At 45.9% G+C, this 24,155-nt stretch overlaps 1 protein-coding gene across 3 annotated transcripts in view; it reads left to right on the top strand.

The window, feature by feature from the left end:
- The window catches only part of LOC135897324 (uncharacterized), a 297,711-nt gene that overhangs the window by 100,493 nt on the left and 173,063 nt on the right, over nt 1-24,155 (top strand). For 2 of the 3 annotated variants that reach the window (XM_065425928.1, XM_065425927.1), the window contains exon 2: nt 14,162-14,261. In XM_065425928.1, coding sequence (XP_065282000.1) covers nt 14,162-14,261 — 100 coding nt within the window. Of the gene's footprint in view, nt 1-14,161; nt 14,272-24,155 lie in introns of those variants that run through there. The other variant, XM_065425929.1, reaches the window with a different exon arrangement.

The raw sequence follows: 24,155 nt of genomic DNA, 5'->3' as shown, positions 1-24,155 counted from the left end.
TTGCGGGGTTGACACTTTCTGCACCTACGGACGTAGTGCTTGACTTCTTCGGCAATACGCGGCCAGTAATAACATTCTCGAATCCGCGCGAGTGTTCGTGCAGAGCCGAGGTGTCCAGATGCTGCTTCATCATGAGACGCCAGCAAAATTTCTGGACGTAGCGACGATGGTACAACAAGATAGTAGGCCTTCTTCGTAGGATCGAAGTTCTTTTTGGCTAGAACACCATTTCTCAAGCAGAATGCGGACACACTGCGCTTGAAGATTTGTGGTACCCTGTCACTTCGTCCTTCAAGGTACTCAATGAGGCCACTAAGTTAGGGTCGGCCCGCTGTTGCGTGGCGAAATCGGAGTTGGTAACCATGCCCAGAAAACTTGAGTCGTCGTCTCTACACGGTGGTGGTTGCTCGACGGGGGCTCGGGACAAACAGTCTGCGTCTGAATGCTTTCTTCCGTTCTTGTAGACTACGGAGACATCGAACACCTGCAGCCGCAAACTCCATCTTGCGAGGCGTCCGGACGGGTCCTTCAGGTTTGCTAACCAGCATAAAGCATGATGATCGGTAACGACAGTAAAAGGTCGGCCGTATACATGTGTACGGCCGACATGTGTTGCCACACTATTGCCAGACATTCTTTTTCCGTTGTGGAATAGTTTGACTGGGCCTTCGATGAAGAACGACTGGCATAGGCGATGACGTGTTCTCGTCCGTTCTGTCTCTGAACAAGAACGGCGCCGAGGCCGTAACTGCTGGCGTCGGTGTGGATTTCAGTTTCAGCCTTGTCGTCGAAGTGCGCCAAAATGGGTGGCGATTGGAAACGGCGCTGGAGTTCTCTAAACGCTTCCTCTTGTGGTGCATGCCATACAAACGGGACGTCCTCTTTTGTCAGGCATGTCAAAGGCTCTGCGATACGCGAGAAGTCTTTGACGAAACGTCTGTAGCAGGCGCAAAGTCCGAGAAACCTTCTGACGCCTTTCTTTTCACGGGGCGGTGGGAAGTGTCGCACGGCAGCTGTCTTCTCTGGATCTGGTAACACGCATGCAGAGTTCACAACGTGGGCCAGGAATTTCAGCCGTGCGTAGGCGAAGCGACATTTTTCAGGCTTCAGCGTAAGTCCGGAAGACGTGATAGCATGCAGTATCACCGCTAGCCTGCTAAGGTGTTCGTCGAAGGTAGAAGCGAATACTATCACATCATCAAGGTATACCAGACAAGTCTGCCATTTAATTCCAGCCAACGCGATGTCCATTACCCTTTGGAAGGTTGCAGGGGCAGTGCACAGCCCAAATGGCATGACCTTGAACTGGTATAAGCCATCTGGTGTAATGAACGCAGTCTTTTCGCGATCCCTTTCGTCAACCTCTACCTGCTAATAGCCGCTCTTTAGGTCCATGGACGAGAAGTATCTTGCATTGCAAAGGCGATCCAAGGCGTCGTCAATTCGAGGGAGCGGGTAGACGTCCTTTCTCGTGACCTTGTCGAGTCGGCGGTAATCGACACAGAATCTTAGAGTGCCGTCTCTTTTTTTCACGAGCACGACGGGGGAAGCCCAGGGACTTTGAGAGGGTTCGATGACGTCGTCGTGCAGCATTTCTTTTATCTGTTTCCTGATGGCTTCCCGTTCTTTCATGGACACGCGGTACGGTGACTGGTGAATATGCCGTGTACATTCATCTGTTATTATCCGATGCTTTGTAAGCGTCGTCTGGCGAATCTTGGACCATGTAGCAAAGTAATCCTGGTAGGTATGAAGCAGTTTCTGCAGCCGTTCTTGTCTCGCTTGCGGCATAGCAGGGTTTATATCGAATGAAATGTCAGGAGGTCGAAGTGCGAGTTCATTTTCGAGCGCGAGGACGTTGCCTATGTCGGGAATAGTCTCGAAGAGCGCCACCGAGGTTCCTTTAGCGAGATGACGGTATTCCGAGAAGAAATTCGTTATCAGTATATTGGCTGTTCCTTCGACCGGGCGGACGATCCCTCTTGCTACTGACAACCCCCGCTCAAACAGCAAACTTGGGTTCGCTTCGACCAATCCCTTCATGCAGCTGCCGTTGTTGGTACCCACTGCAATCAGAGTACTCGACCGGGGTGGCAACGTGATATGTTCATCGAGAATCGCGAGTGAAGCAGATAATGCAGGACTTAAATCGTGCGCCATGGCGTTCTCTGGTGAAAGACTTATGGTCTGTGCCTGTAGATTAATGACCGCACTGTTTGCCGAAAGCAAATCTACGCCCAGAATGACGTCACGGGCGCACTGCTCTAGAACGATGAAAACGGTAGGGTACGTGTGTCCTCGCACCGCTACACGAGCCGTACATCTTCCCTTTGGCGTTACTACGTGACCACCTGCTGTTCGTATCTGTGGGCTGCTCCAAGCAGTAAGAACTTTCCTTAGTTGAGTGGCGAGCACTGCGCTCACGACGAAGAAGTCAGCACCGGTGTCAACCAGTGCAAACACATCCCGGTTGTCTATCTTCACTGCTAGGTCCATAGTTTTTGTTCCGGTATTGCACGTGCGTCGGGGGCCGGTGCTGCGGCTTTGCCGGTATTTGCTACTGACGCATCGCTTGGTCTCGTCGCTAGCATGAAGATTATATTGTCGCGTCATTGACACATTTTGTTCGAGCGGCGCAGACGTAGTTTCATCACTGGAATGTTGCGGCGGGGGAGGGTTTTCAGCAGTGCGACTGGCCGCAACCGTGCCTCCACCGGTTGCCGTCCTCAGTTTCCCAAGCCAGGGCTGGGGGACCTTCCCCGCGCTGCTTCCGCGTAGCTTGGACGGGGAGAAGTAAAACGGCGGGATGAGGTTGACGGCGACCAGTAGCGGCTTGTTGACGAATTCTGCCTTTGTAGGTAGTGTTCGATCTCAAGTGGCCTTTGGCCAGTTTGCGGATGTGGAGCCCCGATAGGGAACCCATGGATGCCGAGGTTCCTGTAGAAGCAGCGACGGTATACATGGCCGGGCTCGTCGCAGTGGAAGCATAAAGGACGCTGGTCGGGAGTCCTCCAGACGTCGGACTTTCTCGGGGCTGCCTGTTCGACTCTAGGCGGGCGGTCATTTGGTCGTGAGCGTTGCAACGGCGAGTACGCCGATCTGGTCGGTCGCACTTGGCTTTGCTCCGCGGTGGCATACGACATAACCTTAGGTGGTCGAGAGGTATATTCGGGTGCTTGGTGCGGCTGAACTAGTGGCCCTGTTCCCAGTGCCTGCTGGACTTCTTGTCTAATAACGTCGCTGAGCGCTGCGACTTGAAGACTGGAGCTGGGGAACATTTTAGGAAGTTCCTCTTGTACTACAGCCTTGATTGGGTTTTGAAGGTTGCTCAGGCTCATGGTATCGAATTCCGTGGGAGACGCACCACGGACCAGAGCAGGGCGTCCGTACTGTCTTCTTCGAACGTCGAGTTTTTTTTCCATGGCTGCGGCTTCACTTAAAAATTCAGCGACTGTTTTTGGTGCGTTCCGCATAAGCCCAGCAAAAAGCTCTTTCACTCCTCCGATAAGAAAACCAAGCTTCTTTCCTTCCGGCATTTCTGGGTCTGCCCGACCAAAAAGATTCTTCATTTCTTCCACGAAGACGGCCACGCTTTCGTTGGGCAGCTGGAGACGTGTTTGAAGTTGTCGCTCGGCTCTTTCCTTGCGAAGGACACTTGTAAATGTAACAAGGCTTCGCTTGAAGTTTTCCCATGTCCTGAGCTGCGACTCTTGGTTGATGAACCACGTACGTGCAGACTTCTCCAGCGCGAAGTAAACGTGCTGCAGCTTCGCGTCGTCGTCCCACTTGTTGTAGCTCGCCACGCGCTCGAACTGTTCGAGCCAGTCTTCAGCATCATCGCAGGGGGTTCCATGGAATGTCGGTGGCTCCCGTGACTGCTGCAACACGACGGCTGTAGAAGTGATGGGCTCGCTCATCTTGACTGTCGTGGCCTGCTTTGTAGGGCGTCTTCTCTGGTAGGAAGCCGTACTCAGGGGGGAGCCCAAGATTCCGGCGACTTCCTCGTGGGTCGTCTTCTTCTGGCTGATGCAGACTGGTGTCGCGAGTGCCTGAACGTGCGCTGAAGATACCCAGCACCTCCACCAGTTGTCACGAGTGGTGCTACACACCGGTAATTAGAGAAGACGAGCGCACAGCAAGACAACCATTTATTGAGGCGAACTTGTGCCCCACATAACCAAAAACTAGCCCAATAGCAGCAACATGTGCAAGCATGGACAGCACTCGACGAAGAACGAGCATCCCCTATCTGCGGGCAGTATTTAAAAGCTGTGAAGTAACGTGCGTTGAACTATCGCGAGAGATAGCGCGAGTTGCCGTGCCTGATACGATGGGCACATCGTAGATACGAGGCTATCGCGGTAGGTTCGTGCGAGTGCTCACACGCGTTAACATCCGTGATTCGGACGCCACCGGCACAGATTCAAAGCCCGAAAGGTACGTGGCAATATTAACACTGAACTTGAAACCACGGGGGCTTGCCTAACTCTCAGTCACACAAAGATAATCCTCGGCGTTTGCTACCGCTCACCCTCGTCATCTGCTACTTTCACTGAAGAGTTACACGATGCTATTATTCTAATTGTTTTAGTTTTCCCACAACACCGGTATTCTTACTCGGCGATATTAATTTTCCAAATTTCAAATGAAATACGCGTACACCCACCATAACGCCTTTTTCAGTTCAGGCTAAAGATTTCTGTGAACTGTGTTCCTTGTTTTAATTTTCCCAACTTGTGACTCAGCCTACCAGATCATGAATCAACACCGCAAACACGCTTGATTTAGTCCTAACTAAGTGACCAGAACTTGCTTGCTCTATTACATACCTCATTGGTATTAGTGACCATTCCTTACTAACATTCGGTTTAAAAGTCTGCTATCCCAAATAGCCAAAGTTAAGAAATAAACGAGAAGAAAGGGGGTTAACCGAGGGGTCCGATCTTTGTTAGTCATATCATAAGAAGCCCACAAACACCTGACACCAAGGACAACATAGGGGAATTACTTGTGCTTACTGAATGAAATGAAGAAACGATAAATTAATGGAAATTAAAGTGGATTAAAAAACAACTTGCAGCTGGTAGGAACCAAACCCACAACCTTCGCAAAAGTTAAGAAAGTTATACGTGATTACAAGAAAGGCAACTTTGAAGCCATTAAAAATAAACTATCGCCATTTATTCAGACTTTTGTTGATTTTTAAAAGCGCTCGGTCCAGTCAAATTGGGATGTATTTGTAGACTAGGTACGCCTATTAACTGAAAAGTTCATTCCTAATCGCGTCATCACTTCTAATCCACAATCCCTTTGGTACAACTCTTATATAAAGCGCCTATCTAACAGAGAAAAACGTCTCTATCGCTTAGCTAAATCATCTGCAAGTAAGACAACTTGGGAAACCTATAACGCTACCAATCATGTGTACGTAACTGCACTAAAAAATGCTAAAGACAATGACTCATCCCATACATTACCTAACAAGCCTACGACAGATATCAGAAAGTTTTGGTGCGTCATTAACCCGTCTTCAGATTGCTCTATCACTTTGAAAGGCGGGTCAGGTGAAGTTATTCCAAGTGACGCTTGCGCAAACATTCTCAATTAATCATTCGCAAATAATTTTTCCACTTCAATGAACATTGATCCTCCACACACAGAACACTACAACTATGTCATTATGCAACCCATAGCTCTTGACTTCTCTGATATTGCTAAGCTGGTTGATGATTTGCCTTTAAACTCAGCTCCCAGTTATGATACTATTAATAGAAAATTTTTGAAAAGCACTAACACATTCATTTCTGTAATACTTGCTAATATTTTTCGACAATCAATGAACACTTGTACTCTGTCTGCTCAATGGAAAATAGGGAGGGTGGTTCCATTTCAGAAATCTGGTAACAAAAGCTTACCCCTGAATTACCGCCCCATTTCGCTTACCAGCACCTGTTGCAAACTTCTTGAACATGTGATATTTACTAATCCAGTTAACTTTCTTGACTCCAACTCATTTTGACCTCAGCTCAACATCGTTTTTCGCAAAACATTCTCATGTGAAACCCAACCAATATCTTTCACTCATAGATTATACTGTATTTTAGATCGCGCTTCCTGAGCCGACTGTGTATTTTAGACTTTAGAAAAGCGTTCGGCAACGTTTGCCACAAACTGCTGCCATTCAAGCTGAGTCATTTAAACCTTGACATTGGGCTGCTGAGCACGAGGTCGCGGGATCGAATCCCGGCCACGGCGGCCGCATTTCGATGGGGGCGAAATGCGAAAACACCCGTGTGCTTAGATTTAGGTGCACGTTAAAGAACCCCAGGTGGTCAAAATTTCCGGAGTCCTCCACTACGGCGTGCCTCATAATCAGAAAGTGGTTTTGGCACGTAAAACCCCAAATATTATTATTAAACCTTGACAGTAACCTGCTGAAATGGATTGAGTGTTTTCTTACTAACCATTATGAATTTGTTACTGCGAATAATTATGATTCATCATTGAATGATGTTCGTTCTGGTGTGCCTCAAGGACCAGTACTAGGGTCCCTACTTTTCCTGATTTATATTAATGACCTACCTTCCTCAGTGACATCTCACATTCACTTGTTTGCTGACGATTGCGTGATATATCGTGAAATAATTACTAACGACGACACTAATGCTCTTCAGTCTGACTTGTACTATGTAATTCATTGGTGTAACACTTCGCTAATGGAACTGAATATTAATAAATGTAAATTTATGCGCGTGCAAAGGAACACAAGTACTCTTCTTACTTACTATCTAAATAAAATTCTTCTAAAACGCGTTAACTTGAACAAAAAGTTAGTTAATATAACACCAAAACTAACCTGGAACCTTCACACTGAGTACATAATAAGTAAAGCTAATAGCATGCTCGGTTACCTACGCCACAAGTTTTCCAAAGCACCACCATCCTTAAGATTATTACTTTACCAGTCATTAGTGCGTCCTAAATTAGAATACGCTGCAGCTGTGTGGGGCCCGTACCATGAAAACCTTATTTCTTCACCCTAGCCGGTCCAGAGTAATTCAGTCCGATTCATATTTTCAAATTATTACCGTACCGCTAGCGTAACATCAATGAAGGACAATCTATCTCTTCCATCACTTGAATCTCGTATAACAATAGCCCGTTTGACACTGTTTCACAAAGTTTATTACCATTCCTCCCTTCACAGTAACTTTATTTCTCAGCCTCATCAGCCTCGATCATCGCTATAAAGTCGGACTTCAAACAGGCAACACTAACACTTTCGGTCAATCTTCTTTTCCCAGATCATCACGGCAGTGGAACCACCTTCCCTATGAAATTGTATCTATTGTCGACAACAAACTCTTTCGTAAGGCATTAGTTAACATTGTATAATTAGGAATTATTAACATGTTATTTCATTTACTTGCCGTACTTTGAAACCACTAAGGACGACACTGGTTAACATTGTGCTAGCAGGAATCATCAATGTGCTATTTTGTTTACATTATCTGTCGTACTTACAAATATTAGACAACATATTACATAGTATGGTATAATTAGGAATTACTAAAACGCTACATTGCTTATTTTTCGTATTTCATTGTTATGCTTCCCATTTTCCCACTCCCCTATGTGATGCCTTCGGGCCTTGAGAGTATCATAAATAAATAAATAAATAAAAATAAAAATAAATAAATAAACCTGAAACGTATCTTCCCCTATAACCATCAGGACGCACGTGCAAATTGTGCTAGAAAGGACCAGCAGCACTCAAACACATGCTGTGGGAGTGCAATGTAGTTATAGGAAGGATGGCCGCTGCTCCGGAGACCCTGTCTTCGAGGTGGGCCGCCGCTCTGCGCAGCTCAGACCTCGGCATCCAGGCGTGGGCAGTCCAGCAAGCCCGTGAGTCGGCGTTGAGGCAGGGCCTTGACGTTCCGCCGTGGGAGACCTGAGCCAGGGTCGCGTTAAACCTTGCCGGACGTACAAGAAAGTTGTGTTCATCATCCAGTGTTCTATTGGTATTCAAATGCCCCAACAGGTTAGAGCATTGCAAGGTCATTTTCACAAGCATATCCCTCCGTTGTCATTATCCCTCAAGAGAAAAGTGTATAACAGCTGTGTCTTACCAGTACTCACGTAGGGGGCAGAAACCTGGAGGCTTACGAAAAGGGCTCTACTTAAATTGAAGACGACGTGTCGAGCTATGGAAAGAATAATGATAGGTGTAATGGTAAGGGATAAGAAAAGAGCAGATTGGGTGAGGGAACAAACGCGAGTTAATGACATCTTAGTTGAAATCAAGAAAAATAAATGGGCATGGGCAGGACATGTAATGAGGAGGGAAGATAACCCATGGTCATTAAGGGCTACGGACTGGATTCCAAGGGAAGCGTAGCAGGGGGCGGAAGAAAGTTAGGTGGGTGGATGAGATTAGGAAGTTTGCAGGGACAACATGGCCACACTTAGCACATGACCGGGATAGTTGGAAAAGTATGGGAGAGGCCTCTGCCCTGCACTGGGCGTAACCAGGCTGCTGCTGCTGCTGATGATGGTGATCTACGATAAGCCGTGATAACACAATGAAATTCGACAGTTATACCGGTAAGAGGTTGATTAGATTTTTGATGATAAGAGACTGAGACTGAAATGCTATGTAGGCTATCCTTGGAAAGAGATAAATAGTTCCAGCGTTTGATAATCCAATGATTTCATGGAGTAAGGCACACCAATCGTTGGGCGCGATTGATTATAATATCTTATCCAGGCCTCCCCTCACCCGCAGGTTAAATCTAGCAAGTGTCAGCAGTGGCGCGAAGAGCACTGGATCATTCGCATGGACTGACAGCAGTATCTCATTGCTGCACGTTCGGCAATCAGTTCATTCTGATCATCCGTCTTTTCCTATCAACGTCCTGGGCCTACCTGCCACGTGTGGTCAAGTTTCACCCTTCGGCTGCTACCCCGAGCAAAGCGCTGACCCCAAGACGAAACGTGCGGACTGTTCCGAGCTGCTGGTTTGCTGAAACGTCTTGACCTCATCAGCGAAAAAGCTACAAATACTGGGACCTTGTCGGACACCAACTAAATGGCAGCAGTGGCGTTAACAGCACTGGATCATTCGCATGGACTGACAGCAGTATCTTCTTGTTACAGGTTCGATAATCAGTTCATTCTGATCATCCGTCTTTTCCTATCTACGTCCTGGGCCTACCTGCCAGATGTGGTCAACTTTCACCCTTCGGCCGCTACCCCGAGCAAAGCGCTTACCCCAAGATGAAACGTGTGGACTGTTTCTAGCTGCTGGTTTGCTGAAACCTCTTGACGCCATCAGCGAAAAAGCTACAAATACTGGGACCTTGTCGGACACCAACCAAATGGCACCGGTGGCGTTAACAGCACTGGATCATTCGCATGGACTGACAACAGTATCTTCTTGCTACAGGTTTGATAGTCAGTTCATTCTGATCATCCGTCTTTTCCTATCGAAGTCCTGGGCCTACCTGTCGGACGTGGTCAACTTTCACCCTTCGGCCGCTACCCCGAGCAAAGCGCTTACCCCAAGACGAAACTTGCGGACTGTTTCTAGCTGCTGGTATGCTGAAACGTTTTGTCTTCAGCGAAAAAGTTACAAATACTAGCCGGGACCTTGTCGGACACCGACCAAATGGCAGCAGTAGCGTCAACAGCACTGGACCATTCGCATCGACTGACAGCAGTATATTTTTGCTGCAGGTTCTGTTATCAGTTCATTCTTATCATCCGTCTTTTCCTATCTGCATTCCGGGCCTACCTGCCACGTGTGGTCAAGTTTCACGCTTCGGCCGCTACCCCAAACAAAGCGTTGACCCGAAGACGAAACGTGCGCACTGTTTCTAGCTGCTGGTTTGCTGAAACGTCTTGTTGTCATCAGCGAAAGGGCTACAAATACTGAGACCTTGTCGGACACCGACCAAATGGCAGCAGTGGCGTGAACAGCACTGGATCATTCGCATGGACTGACAGCAGTATCTTTTTGCTGCGGGTTCGGTAATCAGTTCATTCTGATTATCCGTCTTTTCCTATCTATGTCCTTGGCCTACCTGCCAGGTGTGGTCAACTTTCACCCTTCGGCCACTACCCCGAGCAAAGCGCTTACCCCAAGACGAAACTTGCGGACTGTTTCTAGCTGCTGGTATGCTGAAACGTCTTGTCATCAGCGAAAAAGTTACAAATACTGGCCGGGACCTTGTCGGACACCGACCAAATGGCAGCAGTGGTGTCAACAGCACTGAATCATTCGCATGGACTGACAGCAGTATCTCGTTGCTGCAGGTAGGTGAAATCTGTTTACTCCTTTTGTAACTTTGTCACTGCACTTGAAATTCTGCCACACCACTGCTGCCATACGATAGCATACCAGTGTTTGTTGTAACTTACTGTTGGTCATCATGGGCGAAAATAAGTAAAGAATCTGTAAGCGGTCCTTGAGGACCTGAAGAGAGAAATCAGGATGGTCCTCAAGAATTTGAAAGGTTCTATGGAACGAGACTTTCGAAATGAACTGAGAGAAATAAAAGCTAATCCCAAGTTTACTGATGACAAATTTGTAGATATGGTCACCAATGTGAAAGGAGCTCTTGTAGAAAATAAACGCTTGCGCACTGAAAATGACAACCTAAAGTCACGTTGTGATCAGATGGAAGGTCAAACGAAATCGAACGATTCTCGACTCGTGGACGGCAAACAGTATTCGCGAAACACCAATATAGAAATAAAAGGAATACCAGTGCACTTTAATGAAAAGCTGACGGAACTCATGATGAAGCTTCGTGACTGTATTGGGGAACCCATATCACCGTCTGATATTGACGTGTTCCACCGGGTTTCAATACCAGGAAGCCAAACTGGAAAGAACATTATTGTCCAGTTTGCACTCCGAAGGAAACGAAATACAGTGCTGGAGAAAGGAAGATGAAAGCGACTAACGGCTAGTGAAATTGGGCTTTCTGAATCTGCCCATTTACGTCAATGAGCACCTTATTAACAATGCTGTGCTGCTTACGCTTGGGCGTCGCATTCACCAATGCATATACGTTTTTGATTGGAATGGCTGATAGCGCAGAGTGCAATGCCTGCGGTGTCGAGGAAAACTTAGAACGTCTACTGTGCTATTGCCCATCTCTTGAAAATGAAAGACATGATCTCTACACAGCCCTCAACCAGTTACATGGAAAACTGTTCACCTTGAACAAGATCTTGGGACCATGGCCTCGCATATCGCAGCTACAAAAGGCCACAAAAGCGCTGCTGCGATATCTGAAAGCTACAGGATTGAGTCAGCGTTTGTTATCCGGACTGAGTTACCGAACGATATCCCCAGTGGACTTTCGCTTCTTTTAATCTTTCTGTCCCATTTTCCCTTTCCCCAGTGTAGCGTAGCCAACCGGGCTCAGTCCTGCTTAACCTCCCTACCTATCATTTATCATTTGCTCTCTCTCTCTCTGTGTCCTGAAGGAAGCGCCTCCTTGCGCAAGCCATTGCCAAAAACGTGAAACGAACTGGAACTTGTTTGGGTGCGCGATGGGGAACGTTTATGCCCGCAAATTTGAAAACAGTGCCGGACTGACCATCGCTAGCTCGAAAGATTTGAATAAAATGAGATAAAAACATGGATGTCCCATGAGCTGCCTAGAACTTGCTTCTATCGCAGATCTAGATAGCGTTTACTGTGAAAATAGTGTTGCGGTTTTTCATATGAACGGCCGTTCTGTGTGGGACAAGGCTGATGATATGCGTAGCCTGTTTACTTCCCTTAATTGTTCGTTCCATGCAGTAATGTTTACTGAAACCTGGTACCACGATGATTAAACATATTTTGTAATAGACAATTATACTGAATTTGCTAATAACAGGCAAACTCGAAGAGGTGGCGGTGTATCCCTGCAAATTGTGAATTCGCTTCCTGCAACAATACTTAAAAAATCACGTTCTCCCCTTCGCACTGTGAAGTGTTAACCGTTCAGAGGGACAAAAATATATTTTGTGCTCCCTGCCGCCCTCCAGACGGAAAACTTGAAAATTTTTTCTCTTCGTTGGAAGCTCTTTTTGATTATGTGTATATAAATGAGCATGTGCTTTACCTTCCCGGTGATATGAATATTGATATGCGAACCGCGTCACCAGAGCAGACATGATTTGCTTCTTTATTTGATTCTTACGCTCTTGTGGATGTAATCACTGTACCAACGCGCGTAACTTGTTCTACTTCAGCTACTTTAGATTTATTTATCACTAACAAAATAAAAGCACTATATCTTCCGGAACTTTGACAACTGACATCAGTGATCATTTTCCAGTGTTTGCCTTTATTCCTAATACCAACCCTAAATATGCATATTAATCACAGGCGTCTTATTATCGCTGCATTGATTCAAAATCCCTCGACATCTCTCGTAATGAAATATGCACAGCCGACCCCTCCCATATATTGTCACTCTCTGATGCAGATGTTGCATACGATGCATTATTGACGCACTAATAACTGCTTTTCTTTAAAATATGCTGTATATAATGTTAACAAATGCACTAAGTCTGTCCTCAATTTTGTACGTATATTTTCTTACTGATCCCCACTGTAAGTATTCTAGCCCTTGTACGTTCACAAATTCAGAATGCATTACAATGTTTCCAGTATTTCTTTGTGTTTGTCATATCTAAGCTGTTTCCTCGTCATACTGTCATGTGGGGCGCAATGGGGTTTTCTCAAGCCGCTGCATGCGGCTTTTACCCTTACTTCCGCTCTCATCCTGTATTCTGTGGAAAGAGGGAAATAAAGATATTATTATTATTATTTTTAAAGCTGATTTGAATACGGATATAGCGGTCCCAAATAACTGGGCCTAGTGCAAGTTTCGCAAGCTCACAGTTTCTTAAGGCGGGAACTGCCCATCGCCAGGCGCTCTACACAACACGAGCGTATATGGCGAATCCCGCGCGTCGTCCGCTGCACAGTTTCCCGGCAAGACAGAAATAACAATCCTCGCTGTACAAGCAGGTTTTGCGCAATTAAGAAAAGCATTATTTATGTCGTCACTCAATTAGGAAAGAATATTTAGCTTCAATTGTAGGTTTGTTGGACTTTCCAGCGCGCAGCCCAAAGCGCGCCCTTTCAAAAGTATGGGAGTGGGGGACAATGAAATACTTTGCCCCCTCGCTTTTGAAAGCGAGGGGGGGAGGGAAGTGCCGCATTGCCCTCCCCCCGGTATATATGCCTATGCCCACTACAGCGTGCCTCATAATCATATCTGGGTTTTGGCCCGTAAAACCCAATATTAATTAATGTATGGTTTACAGTCTACTTAATAGGTGGGCCTGCTTTAATGTGTAACTATACGGGTTTGAAAGCGAGTGCATCCTGGGACTACCAGTTTCAGGGCAATTTAATTCTGCACCCAAATGGGCTTCAAAAATGGTCGGAACGGGCCATGCACGAATTGTGAGGCTGTGTGTCTCCTTGTACAAGCTACTGCCTTTCTGGCTTCCTTCAGAGCTCCTTCTCTCTTGTCGCCTAGAAAGAATCAAACACTGCCACCACTGTTCTTTTTCGGTTTGACTTATCTCTTACGCGTCTTTTTTAATCGAAGCTTTCTCTGCTCAAAACGAAGCGCAATAAATGCCACATTTTTGTGAATCCTTGTGAAGACCGGTGCAGCGGTTGAAGCCGTTGAAAATATATATATATATATATATATATTAACGATCGGGTCTCGCGGTGTCTCTTCTTGTGCACGCACACACACACACACACACACACACACACACACATATATATATATATGTGTGTGTGTGTGTGTGTGTGTGTGTGTGTGTGTGTGTGTGTGTGTGTGTGTGTGTGTGTGTGTGTGTGTGTGTGTGTGTGTGTGTGTGTGTGTGTGTGTGTGTGTGTGTGTGTGTGTGTGTGTGTGTGTGTGTGTGTGTGGGTGGGTGTTTCTCGCTTGAGACACGCTTATTTTGCGTGACACCACGTGCTCTGAGAGAAGCTATGACACCGGTCATGCCGCAGGCAATAGAACAAATGGGTTGTATAAGCCGCACACGCGTTTCGAAAAGCAATGGCTCTGCAGGAACAACGACGTCGCATTCAAGGTGAATTCTTCTGCACGATCTCCGTTTGCAGGTTGCAGGGGCACTTTTCTTACGGCGATCCTGGCGCAGTCCCTGTGCATGTGGGTTGCTTCGCACGGCTACGAAAAGACCACGTCCGTCGATCCAAACAAGTAAGATAGGGTAAAGGTGGCATTACACTTATTTACAGCATTGAGACAACTTCTCATTGTGGTGACTCGGTCGGTTTCTTCAAGGATGAAGCCAGTTTTATTACGAACCGAATGCTCGAGGACTCACTCGCATAACGTGCCTTTTTTTTCTGTGTGTTCCGGCAGAACTGGCAATGAATGTCGGCGATAATGGGACTAGCATTGAATCAGTGCAGCGACACACCTCACAGCCGCCACCGCCAGGGTGCGTGATGCGTGCGAGGCCCGTGCTGCAGCCGGGCTCCACTCCCTCAGGACGCGTCGCGCTATCTGGCGACGCTGCCGCGAACTCCGCGCGGGGTGCGCGTACGGATATTGTTCAGACAAGATTGTCAGAATTTATATAGACTTAGAGTTCTGTTCTGTTCAACATCAGAGAATTTTCAAGGATTATTCTTTGTCGCTGAAGAGAAGCACCTGCTTAGTGGCACACACCCAGCGGCCTAAGTTCGCGCCAAGGAGGATGATTGATAGAACTGAATTGTTTATTTACGTACCCCAAAACAGTATACGAGAGCCTTCTAATCTGGTGCAAAATAAAGGAAAAGTCAGAAAGAGATACAATCAAAATATAACAAAATACATATAGCATTCGCAAAATACCTATAACTTAAATATAATAATTAAATAGTAAATTTAAAGATAGAAGTACCGTTTAATAATATGTCGACACTGTAATTGTTATCCACACGATTAAACGACCATTGCAAGCAAATTGTGGGACTCGGCTTGCTAATATTATTTACTTTAAACAAATGTTTCCGCCTAAATCGCCTTTCCGGTGCAATAAAAACAAATCGGCTGACGTAAAAATAGACGTTCAACGCACCCATGAATGCACACCTAAAGAAAATACAAAGTCCGTAACTTTTCGTCGCCGATCCCATATATTTCATGTTGTACCCATCGGGAACTCTTGTGTAACTCTTATAATAGGAACGATGCACGAACCAATCAACACTTATGGTGATAAAGCTGCGTCGCACATTTTTAATATTTTTTCTGAAGAACAACGCGAATGCTCTTCAGTATTACTGAACAATATTCAGGTTTACTAATAGGCAGATATTGAAACAATGTAACAAAAGAATGAGAATCATTAAAACCATTAGTTATTCGGCATGCAAAACTAAGAACGCCAAAAGATGCACTTACGACGTCGTTAACATGTTCACCAAATGTTAGGTTGCTTTGAATATCCACACGTAGACATTTAGATACATACCTTTATTTCAATAGTGTACTTTCAATGTGTATGCGAAATGTACGGGGCAGCTTTTCTTAGCAAAATACATTAAGTATGTTTAATAAATATGCTTAACAGCATTTATGAGTGCGCCGTGAGACAACACCACTTCACCACTTAATTAACATCGCTTTTAATGCGCGGTATTCCTTAATGCCTTTAACAGGAGCTAACAGTTCTATATTATCAGCACAGTGTAGTAGTTTAGCACTTGTAATGCAAGGAGCTATATTACTTAAGAACACTGAAAAGAATAGGCCCAGCAATTGAAGCCTGGTGTACACCATGGCTCGCAATAAAAGCTTCCTGATACACTAACAAAAGTTTTACTTCTTTACAAATAATCCTTAAGAAGTGAATAACAACAATCACTAACATCATTCATGTTTAACTTACTTGTTATAATGTTGTGATTCACCCATTCGAAAGCTTTTCAAAAATCAAAATAAACACACTCTTTTTGACCTACGTCCTCAACAATCGGCGCTGTATCATTTAGAAAATACACAATATTGGTCTCTGTAAACCACCCGCGCATGCAACCATGCTTTTGCAGTCATTTTTTGTTTAGTTTGAAATGAAAGGACAATTGCTTGCTTAAGATAACGTCAAAAACTTTGAATGGAGAAAGCAGCGACAACGGTCTGTAGTTTTCTACGTTCCTACTGTCACCAGGCTTAGGCACAGGAACGGCAACGGAAAGGTTCCACATTTTTGTAAACAATTATCGCTCTAAAGATAAATTTAAAATTTGTGCAAGAGGCTCCATAAGAAAGAAACGCGCAACCCTTTCACGATAAAAGCTTGGACACCACAAACATGGCAAAGTCTTTGCCTTCGGTGACCCTATATAGCAGCCATAATTCCGATCACGTCGCCGTATTGATTAATAAGTTTTGGTCGATAAATATATCATCGCACATGTCCGTCACGCCTGGGGTCGTTAATGAATAGGCAAAATACTCCACGAATGCCTCAGTGACAGCATGAGAAGAGGCAAACCCATCACCGGAACTCTTGACGCAAATGAAGCACAGACCTAGACCTTAACCTAACACTTAAGAGTGATCACGTTTGCTGTGCGTACCTCCCTCGAGGTAAAAAAGAATTGCTACAATATGACTCAGCGCACTCTAAGACTGTGAAGCGTGGAATCGCCTTACTTTGCCTCGAATCGGCTCTGCGCAAGTCATGCGTGCATGTAATGCAGGCGAGTTTTTTCCATCAACTTGAAAGACTTCAAAAAGCAGGCTACCCTCAGTCTGTCTTAAATGCCGTGGTCGAGTCCCTCCTACAGAAGCTGAAAACTACCGCTGCGAATGGGAAAACGCACTCGAAGGAAAGGGAGCGAGTAAAGCCAGAAGTAGTACCTTATGTGCACCGTGTGAGCCATAACCTGAAGAAGGTTGCTACCAGATATGGCATTCCGGTTGTCTTTTCAGCTCCCAACAAGTTAGCTCAATTGTGCCCCCGGATCACACGCGAAGGGCCGCGGGGCTGCCAGAAGCAGCACGCCAAACATTTCAGGGACTGCGTTGAAGGGGTGGTCTACGAAATACCCCTAGATTGCGGCAAGTCATACGTCGGGCAAACGGGACGTTGTATTAATGACAGACTGAGGGAGCACGCTAATAGCATCGGCAAGAATGAGAACGCGCATCTTCCTGCGCACTGTAAAGCCTGTCGTTGTAGGCCATGCTTTGAAAGAGTATTGATTCTTGGCAGAAGTAGGGACCAAACTGCAAGGGAGTTGTTGGAAGCGTTTTATATTAAAAAGAGAGGGTCTGATTGTGTCAGCGATACATCTATCGTATTATATTCAGCAGAAATGTGCTTCATCCAAAGCATGTTATCATGACCACGTTGTTCTGCCACACCTTGGCTCCCTGCGCATGAGCGGAAGTTGTATTTTCTTCTTTACGTTTGTTCAGGCTGTCATTAAACAGTTGGTAGTTTGGCGCTTCACTGTCTCCCTTTCTTCTGTCCCTTTTCCAGAAATGTATTTTGCGCCACAAAGTATACCTAGGAAATCTAAGCACCAACTTGCCCAAGAAGAAGTCCTTTTGGAACATCTTTCCAAAATTACTGTCGCCTTGACAAGCGGAATGGCACATATTCCAAGTAACTATTTTATCCCTATGGTAAACATATTTGCACGTACTCTAAGTTCACTGAACTGCTTATACAATTTCTTCACTCGCGATGATTTGTAACATGGAACTTCAGTTTTTCACGGAACATGCGCCGTAATTCAAATAACTAAATAAGACCTTGCGGAGTTCTTCGCGCACAATGGCCCTTATGGTCTCTTGGAGATCAACGGAGCCCAGCGCTTGGATGGCGAACTGAGGCGTGAGCACTTGGCGGTTATATTGCCTAGTGCGCATTTCTAACGTTTTCTCAATCGTCGTAACCTCTGTCAGGAACTCAGCTACGGTCTTCGATGGGTTTCGGATTAGTCCGGCGAAAAGTTCTTGCTTGACACCTCGCATCAAGAAACGCACTTTTTTCTCTTCGGACATTTCCGGGTCGGCGTGCCGAAAAAGAAGAGTCATCTCTTCTGTGAAGATGGCGATGGTCTCATTGGGTAGTTGGCCTCGGGTTTCCAGCAGAACTTCGGCCCTTTCTTTTCGGGCAACGCTCGTGAATGACCTCGGGAAGTTACTGCGGAACAGGTCCCATGTTGCAAGGGTGGACTCCCGGTTCTCGAACCAAGTCCTCGCCGCATCTTCCAAGGAGAAGTAGACATGTCGTAGCTTATCCTCAGATGTCCAGTTGTTAAAGGCCGATATCCTTTCGAAGGTTTCGAGCCAGGTTTCAGGATCCTCCGATGTAGCTCCACGGAAGGTAGGGGGCTCTCTGGGTTGTTGAAGCACGATGGGTGAGACTGGCGCAGCCATTGTGGTTGTCTTGGCCGCAATCTTCTTGGTCTTCACAGGTAGAAGTCCGTGCTCCGGGGGCAGGTGTTGTAGACGACGGCTTGCTCGATGGTGCGTGACTACGTTGGTGCTCTCTTTACGGTCCGGGCTTGGATCACGGCTTGTTGGGGCCGTCCGGTACATGGACGAAAAGCACCTCCACCAGATTTCACGTGGTCGTGACGTCAAAGAACACAGTGGCAATACTGTGAAAAGAAAAACTAGCTTTTATTGGGCGAACCTGTGCCCACAAAACAGGCTACACTTAAAGCACAACGAGAGCGGCGAAGACAGTCGGCGATCGTCGAAAATCTGATCAGCGGGTCCAGCGTGTCCGCTTTTATACGGCAGTCGTCGAATGTTCCAGACTAATCGTTCGGACCCGCGTGCCTTCCACAAAGTTCTACACCATTCGCGTCACGCGATGAAATCAGATAACACAACGTTCGGCGACAAGAGACAGCCGGATAGCAGCATCGATAACTTTCCAGAAACTTCGGACACATGCAGGCGCGTCCCGCGCTGTGCGATTACATTTGTTAGGTGGCGAAACGTGGTCGCCCGATAAAGATAAGTACACGTGTCAATATTGCTGTTCTTCCTTGGCCGATTCGCAAATATATATATATATATATATATATATATATATATATATATATATATATATATATATATATATATATATATATATATATATATATATATATATATATGCCATTCCAGTGTTGGTCCAAGTTGGTCGCGAAGCTTCGGGCGAAAAGCGGTCGAGAACCAATTGTCACCGACATGGACAAGGGGGGTTATCGGAGCAGCGATTAAAGCACGACTATGTGAGGAGGGAACAAACAATGAGAAAGAAAAACAGTTCTTTAATTAAAACAAGACACGGTTTGATTTTATTCGACAAAAATAGAATTCCTAATCAGCGTCACATACACGTTTGGCGAGGGAAAAAAATTTCTTTTACCTTATCGTTAGCAATGAATGCCTATCTATCAGCGCCCGCTATAAGAAGGGGGCGTTCGACTAATTGCGGTACGATGCGTGATCTTTGACGAGTGCAGAAATGCGCTCCTAAAGTTCATCTGCTACTATACGCCCCTGAAACGTTTTGTTGTTTTGCTCGTCCACTTACATCTGAATTCTTGAATTCTCGTGGTGCGGTCTTTATGAACTGTGTTTCATCGTTGTTTTACTTGTTCAGGCAAAAGTAGTGAGTTACGACCACCAGATAATTGTTTACTTTAGCTGCCTTCGTGTGGCAGCGCTGGCCGACGGGCTGGGCGTTCGTCGATGCCGACCAACATTCAACACCGGAAGCCTTCTTCGGTCGGCGAAGAAGCTACGCCTCATGCATGGGTGCGATTTCTGCAACTGTAGGACCGATATTATGCTGCATCGTTTTGCGTGCTATAGGCTTGAAACGCCCATTATTTGGAATTACGGAGCATTTGAATGTACAGCTGTAGTGGCAGGTCAGGAAAATAATTTTCGCGCGCTTGTAAAAAAAAAAATAACGTCACTTCTGTTTTTTGTGAATATGACGTAACAATATCTTCTGTTCCGCCGGAAGTGATCCCTCCTCACACAGATGGCGCTAAGCCTTATGAACCACCGATGAACCGCCATGTCTTGAACGTATGGACTTCTATAGAAGTTTCGCTACCAGGTATACTGACCTTGTATCCTTTCCTACTTATTGTAAATATAAACACTACAGCATATAGTCTCTACATAACCGTTTGCCACACAGCGCTTGTATTATTAATACAATAGTTCTCCACAAATCATTCATTCCTGTGCATTGCGTAGATATCAACGTTACGTTATGTTACGTTACGTGACTTGACGTGACGTAACGTTTGAACGTTACATTGGGTCTATCAAATTTGTTTTCTTTCTAGTTTACCAAACTTTTTCGTCTGTGCTTCTATATGCAGGGCAAGTATTCCGATGAAATGGCCGATACGCACTAGCTAGTTGAATTCGGTTAAAGCACTCTTTTCTAACGCACGAAGTAAATCGGCCTTCCACTACGAAGCACCGACACCATCGAAGTGAAGATAATTTGCTGTCGAAATCAGGTGGTGGCGGAGCAGCCTGCCTTGAAACTTTGCAGGATGTTCGCCTACGGGCAAAGAAATGTAGTTATGCATTCTTATGTGCTTAATGTATAAGTCTGGTTGCTGTTTGCTTTCGCTCATGTAAGAGCGTTAAAGAACAGCGATTTGTTTTTGACCCAAAAATATTTTGTGACTTGCCCCACCGAAAATATATCCCATGTACTTAGGTTATGCAACCATCATCACGCCAATCCGCGAGATGGAAATATTTTTCCCTTTTGTGTCTACCTAATGGTTAGAAGAGTAGGCAGTGAAATGTAAGACAAGTTTGCTTTATTAAAGGAATTGTACTCTTGATGACGTATACTTGTTATGATCAGAGGAATTAGCAATCATATCTGAGTAATTTTGTAGTAAATATGCCCGGTCAGCCTGAATACGTTGCAGCTCTACCTCCTCATAGAATTTCTCGAGGGGTCGAATACGTTAATATTAACTGCATTGCCGTTGCCAAAGATGCTGCGAACGAATTCTGGAACGCTACGAACGGGGAAGACAAGTAAAATATGTATTTTTTCATAAAAGAATATACTAGACTGCCTCAAAAATTGTGCCCGAAATAACTGATATCAATACTTCCATGTTTTCTGTCTATTTGATAAGTGAAGAAAGTATCACACGAACTTTAGAGCTATACCAGTTTGAAGCCAGAAAAGCAGTGCATGCCGCTGATATAGAAAATGTAAAGGCCATGAAATGAACAAGTTGCGGACGAATATTTATAGAAACTTTGTTAACCTTCCTGCCTTTCTCTCATTTGCATCTCTCTCTCTCTCTCTTTCTCTCTCTCTCTCTCTCTATGTCATTCAAGAACCTTGTTTACATTTCTGTACATATACAAAGACCAGGGAAAAATCTCAATGACGCTGTCTTTTGTTACAATGTACTGTGCAGGAGCAGGGGTCACCGGCCGTGTATTGTAATTGCACTGAAACTATAGTCGCAACCGAGAGCACATATAAAAAGTCGGAGTCCTGCAAAATATACAAGGGCGAGTTAAATGAATGTGAGCCAATGCGAATATGTGACAAATGGGGTAATTTATTTAAAAGTAGCCTCCGTGAGTATTTAGATATTTGTCCCACTGACCAATGAGTCGCGTGATTTCCACCTGATAGAACTCCTTGGGTTGCTGCTTCAAAACGTCTAACTGACTATTTCACGTCATCGTCCGACACGAGTCTGGTTCCCTTGAGTTGTTTTTTTCAATTTCTCCAAAATGTGGAAGTCGCAAGGTGACAGGTCTGGGCTATATGCGTTTCCCACTTGAACTTTGCCAGTTTTGTATAAGCCACATCAGAGATGTGGGGATGAGCATTATAGTGGAGCAAGACGACCTCATTCCTCAATTTCCCACGTCGTTTTTTCTTGATTGCGACACGCAGCCGATCCGACGTTTCACAATATCCACAACAATTGATAATTTCTCCAGGCGTAGCAAATTCGATCAATAATTGTCCCTGACGATCGAAAAAAAAGTCAACAGCACCTCTCCGGCAGAAATGACGGCCTTCGCTTTCGTTGGGGTGGTGAATTCAAATGTTCTCATCATAAGCTTTCACGTCGTGTTTCGGGCTCGTAGTAGCGGCACCATGATTCATCCCCGATCACAATTGCACACAAAAAGTATTCACCCTCATTGTGATACCGGATTAGAGTAGTCAAGGCACCGCCGAACCACTCCGTCTTCTGGCAGTCGTTCAAAATCTTCGGCATTCATTGCGCACACAAGAGCCGCTAACCGCGATGTTCATGAATTATTGTGTGACCCGAACCGCTCTGCCAATTAATCGATGCTTATCCTCCGTTCTTGTCTAATCAGCCTCTGCAGTTGTGTTGGGGGTGATTACACGGTGGCTTTGGCTTGGTCTTCGATCGTCTTTGCAACTTTCACGTCCTTCTTTGAACCGTTTCCTCAAACGCTTCACAGTGGCTAATGAAATGCAATGTTCCGCATACACGGCAGCCATAAGGCCACTAATTTCTTAACGGGAAATATCTTTAGCTGTCAAAAACCTCCCGACAGCACACTGTTCAACTTTCTGAGTGCCCATTATGTCACGCAACCATGTTCAACCCAGTGTATGAGAGCAATAAAGAACCTTTATATTCACACCTGCGTGTCACTTTTGTAAATAAGAGATCCCTCTGTGCCACGCGCATGCCTCGCAGATAATGAACCAAACGGATATTGCGCGGTGTGGGTTGGCTCACTTTCATTTGACTCACCATCGTACATTAGAAATGCGAATATACAACGGAATATACAAATGCGAAGATACAGCTTGATAAACCGCAAAAAGTGTCGCTGCAAACAAAGTTCACTGCACGTATGCACAAAACCTCGCGACAAGATATTGCTACGGAACAGCCACCACAGTGTGACTGCACTGAGGAGGACGAAGACGACGTGTGTGCCGGCTTGATATAGCGTCGCCATTTTGGCGTCCGTGAGCTTCCCTGTAAATAAACTGTAAATAGTATTCCGCTTCAGCTTCACGTAACATTAATTTGGTGGAGGTGGACGTTCCCCGTACCCGTCATGGAGCTTCGCAGTGGTCGCAACGGCGACAATGCAACTTCGGCTCCTGCTGGCGGCACTTCATCTACGCAAGCGTCTCCGCCTGCAGCCCCGACCTACGTCGCCGTTTCCCCCCCCCCCCTCGGGATCCTGGTGTTTTCACAGGAGTGGGCAGTCCTGACGTTGACGACTGGCTCCGCTTATACGAACCTGTCAGCACCAGTCAGAGGTGGGATCCGACTATTATGCTTGCCAACGTTCTTTTCTACCTCGACGGGGCTCCACTGGCATGGTTGCACACTCACGAAGAGGAGATTTCGAGCTGGGATTTCCTCAAAGAAAAGCTCTGCGACCTTTTTGGCAATCCGTTTGGTCGCCAAGTCAATGCCAAGAAAGCCCTTGCCTCACGTGTACAGACGTCGACCGAGTCCTACGTGTCATACATTCTCGACGTCATGGCCCTTTGTGTCAAGGCTGACCCAAACATGTCTGAGGACGATAAGGTTAATCACTTCCTCAAAGGCATTGCTGACGACGCCTTCAATTTACTGGTGTTTACGAACGACACCTGCATCGATACCATCCTCAAGGAGTGATGCCGTCTCGAGCATGCTAAAAGCCGCCGGGTATCCCAGCACATCACGCGACTTCCCAACACAGCTGCTACGTCATCCTGTGACGACCTCTTCCACCAGCCGTCACAATGTGACAACTTGACCCGCATCATTTGTCGTGAGGTCGAAGCGGCACAACCGGCGGCCCCTTCATTCCCGTTACCTGATCATTCTCCGGTGATAATCTCCTTGATCCAGGCCCTCGTCCGTCAAGAGTTGTCCAACGTCAACCTGCATTCCATTCGTTCCCTACGCTAGGAACCTTTGTCTCCACGCACGTCCGCACCGCGCTCTTCATACTCCTCTTATGGACAGCGCAAGCCCTCCGAATCGCGAACCGTGGACGACAAGCCGATCTGTTTTAACTGCCGACGCATTGGACATATCGCTCGCCACTGCCACAGCCGCTGAACTTCTCTGACGCGCTATTATC

Source organism: Dermacentor albipictus, chromosome 2 (assembly GCF_038994185.2).
Source record: "Dermacentor albipictus isolate Rhodes 1998 colony chromosome 2, USDA_Dalb.pri_finalv2, whole genome shotgun sequence".
Classification (NCBI taxonomy): domain Eukaryota; kingdom Metazoa; phylum Arthropoda; class Arachnida; order Ixodida; family Ixodidae; genus Dermacentor; species Dermacentor albipictus.
This window is presented reverse-complemented; position numbering and strand designations above follow the sequence as displayed.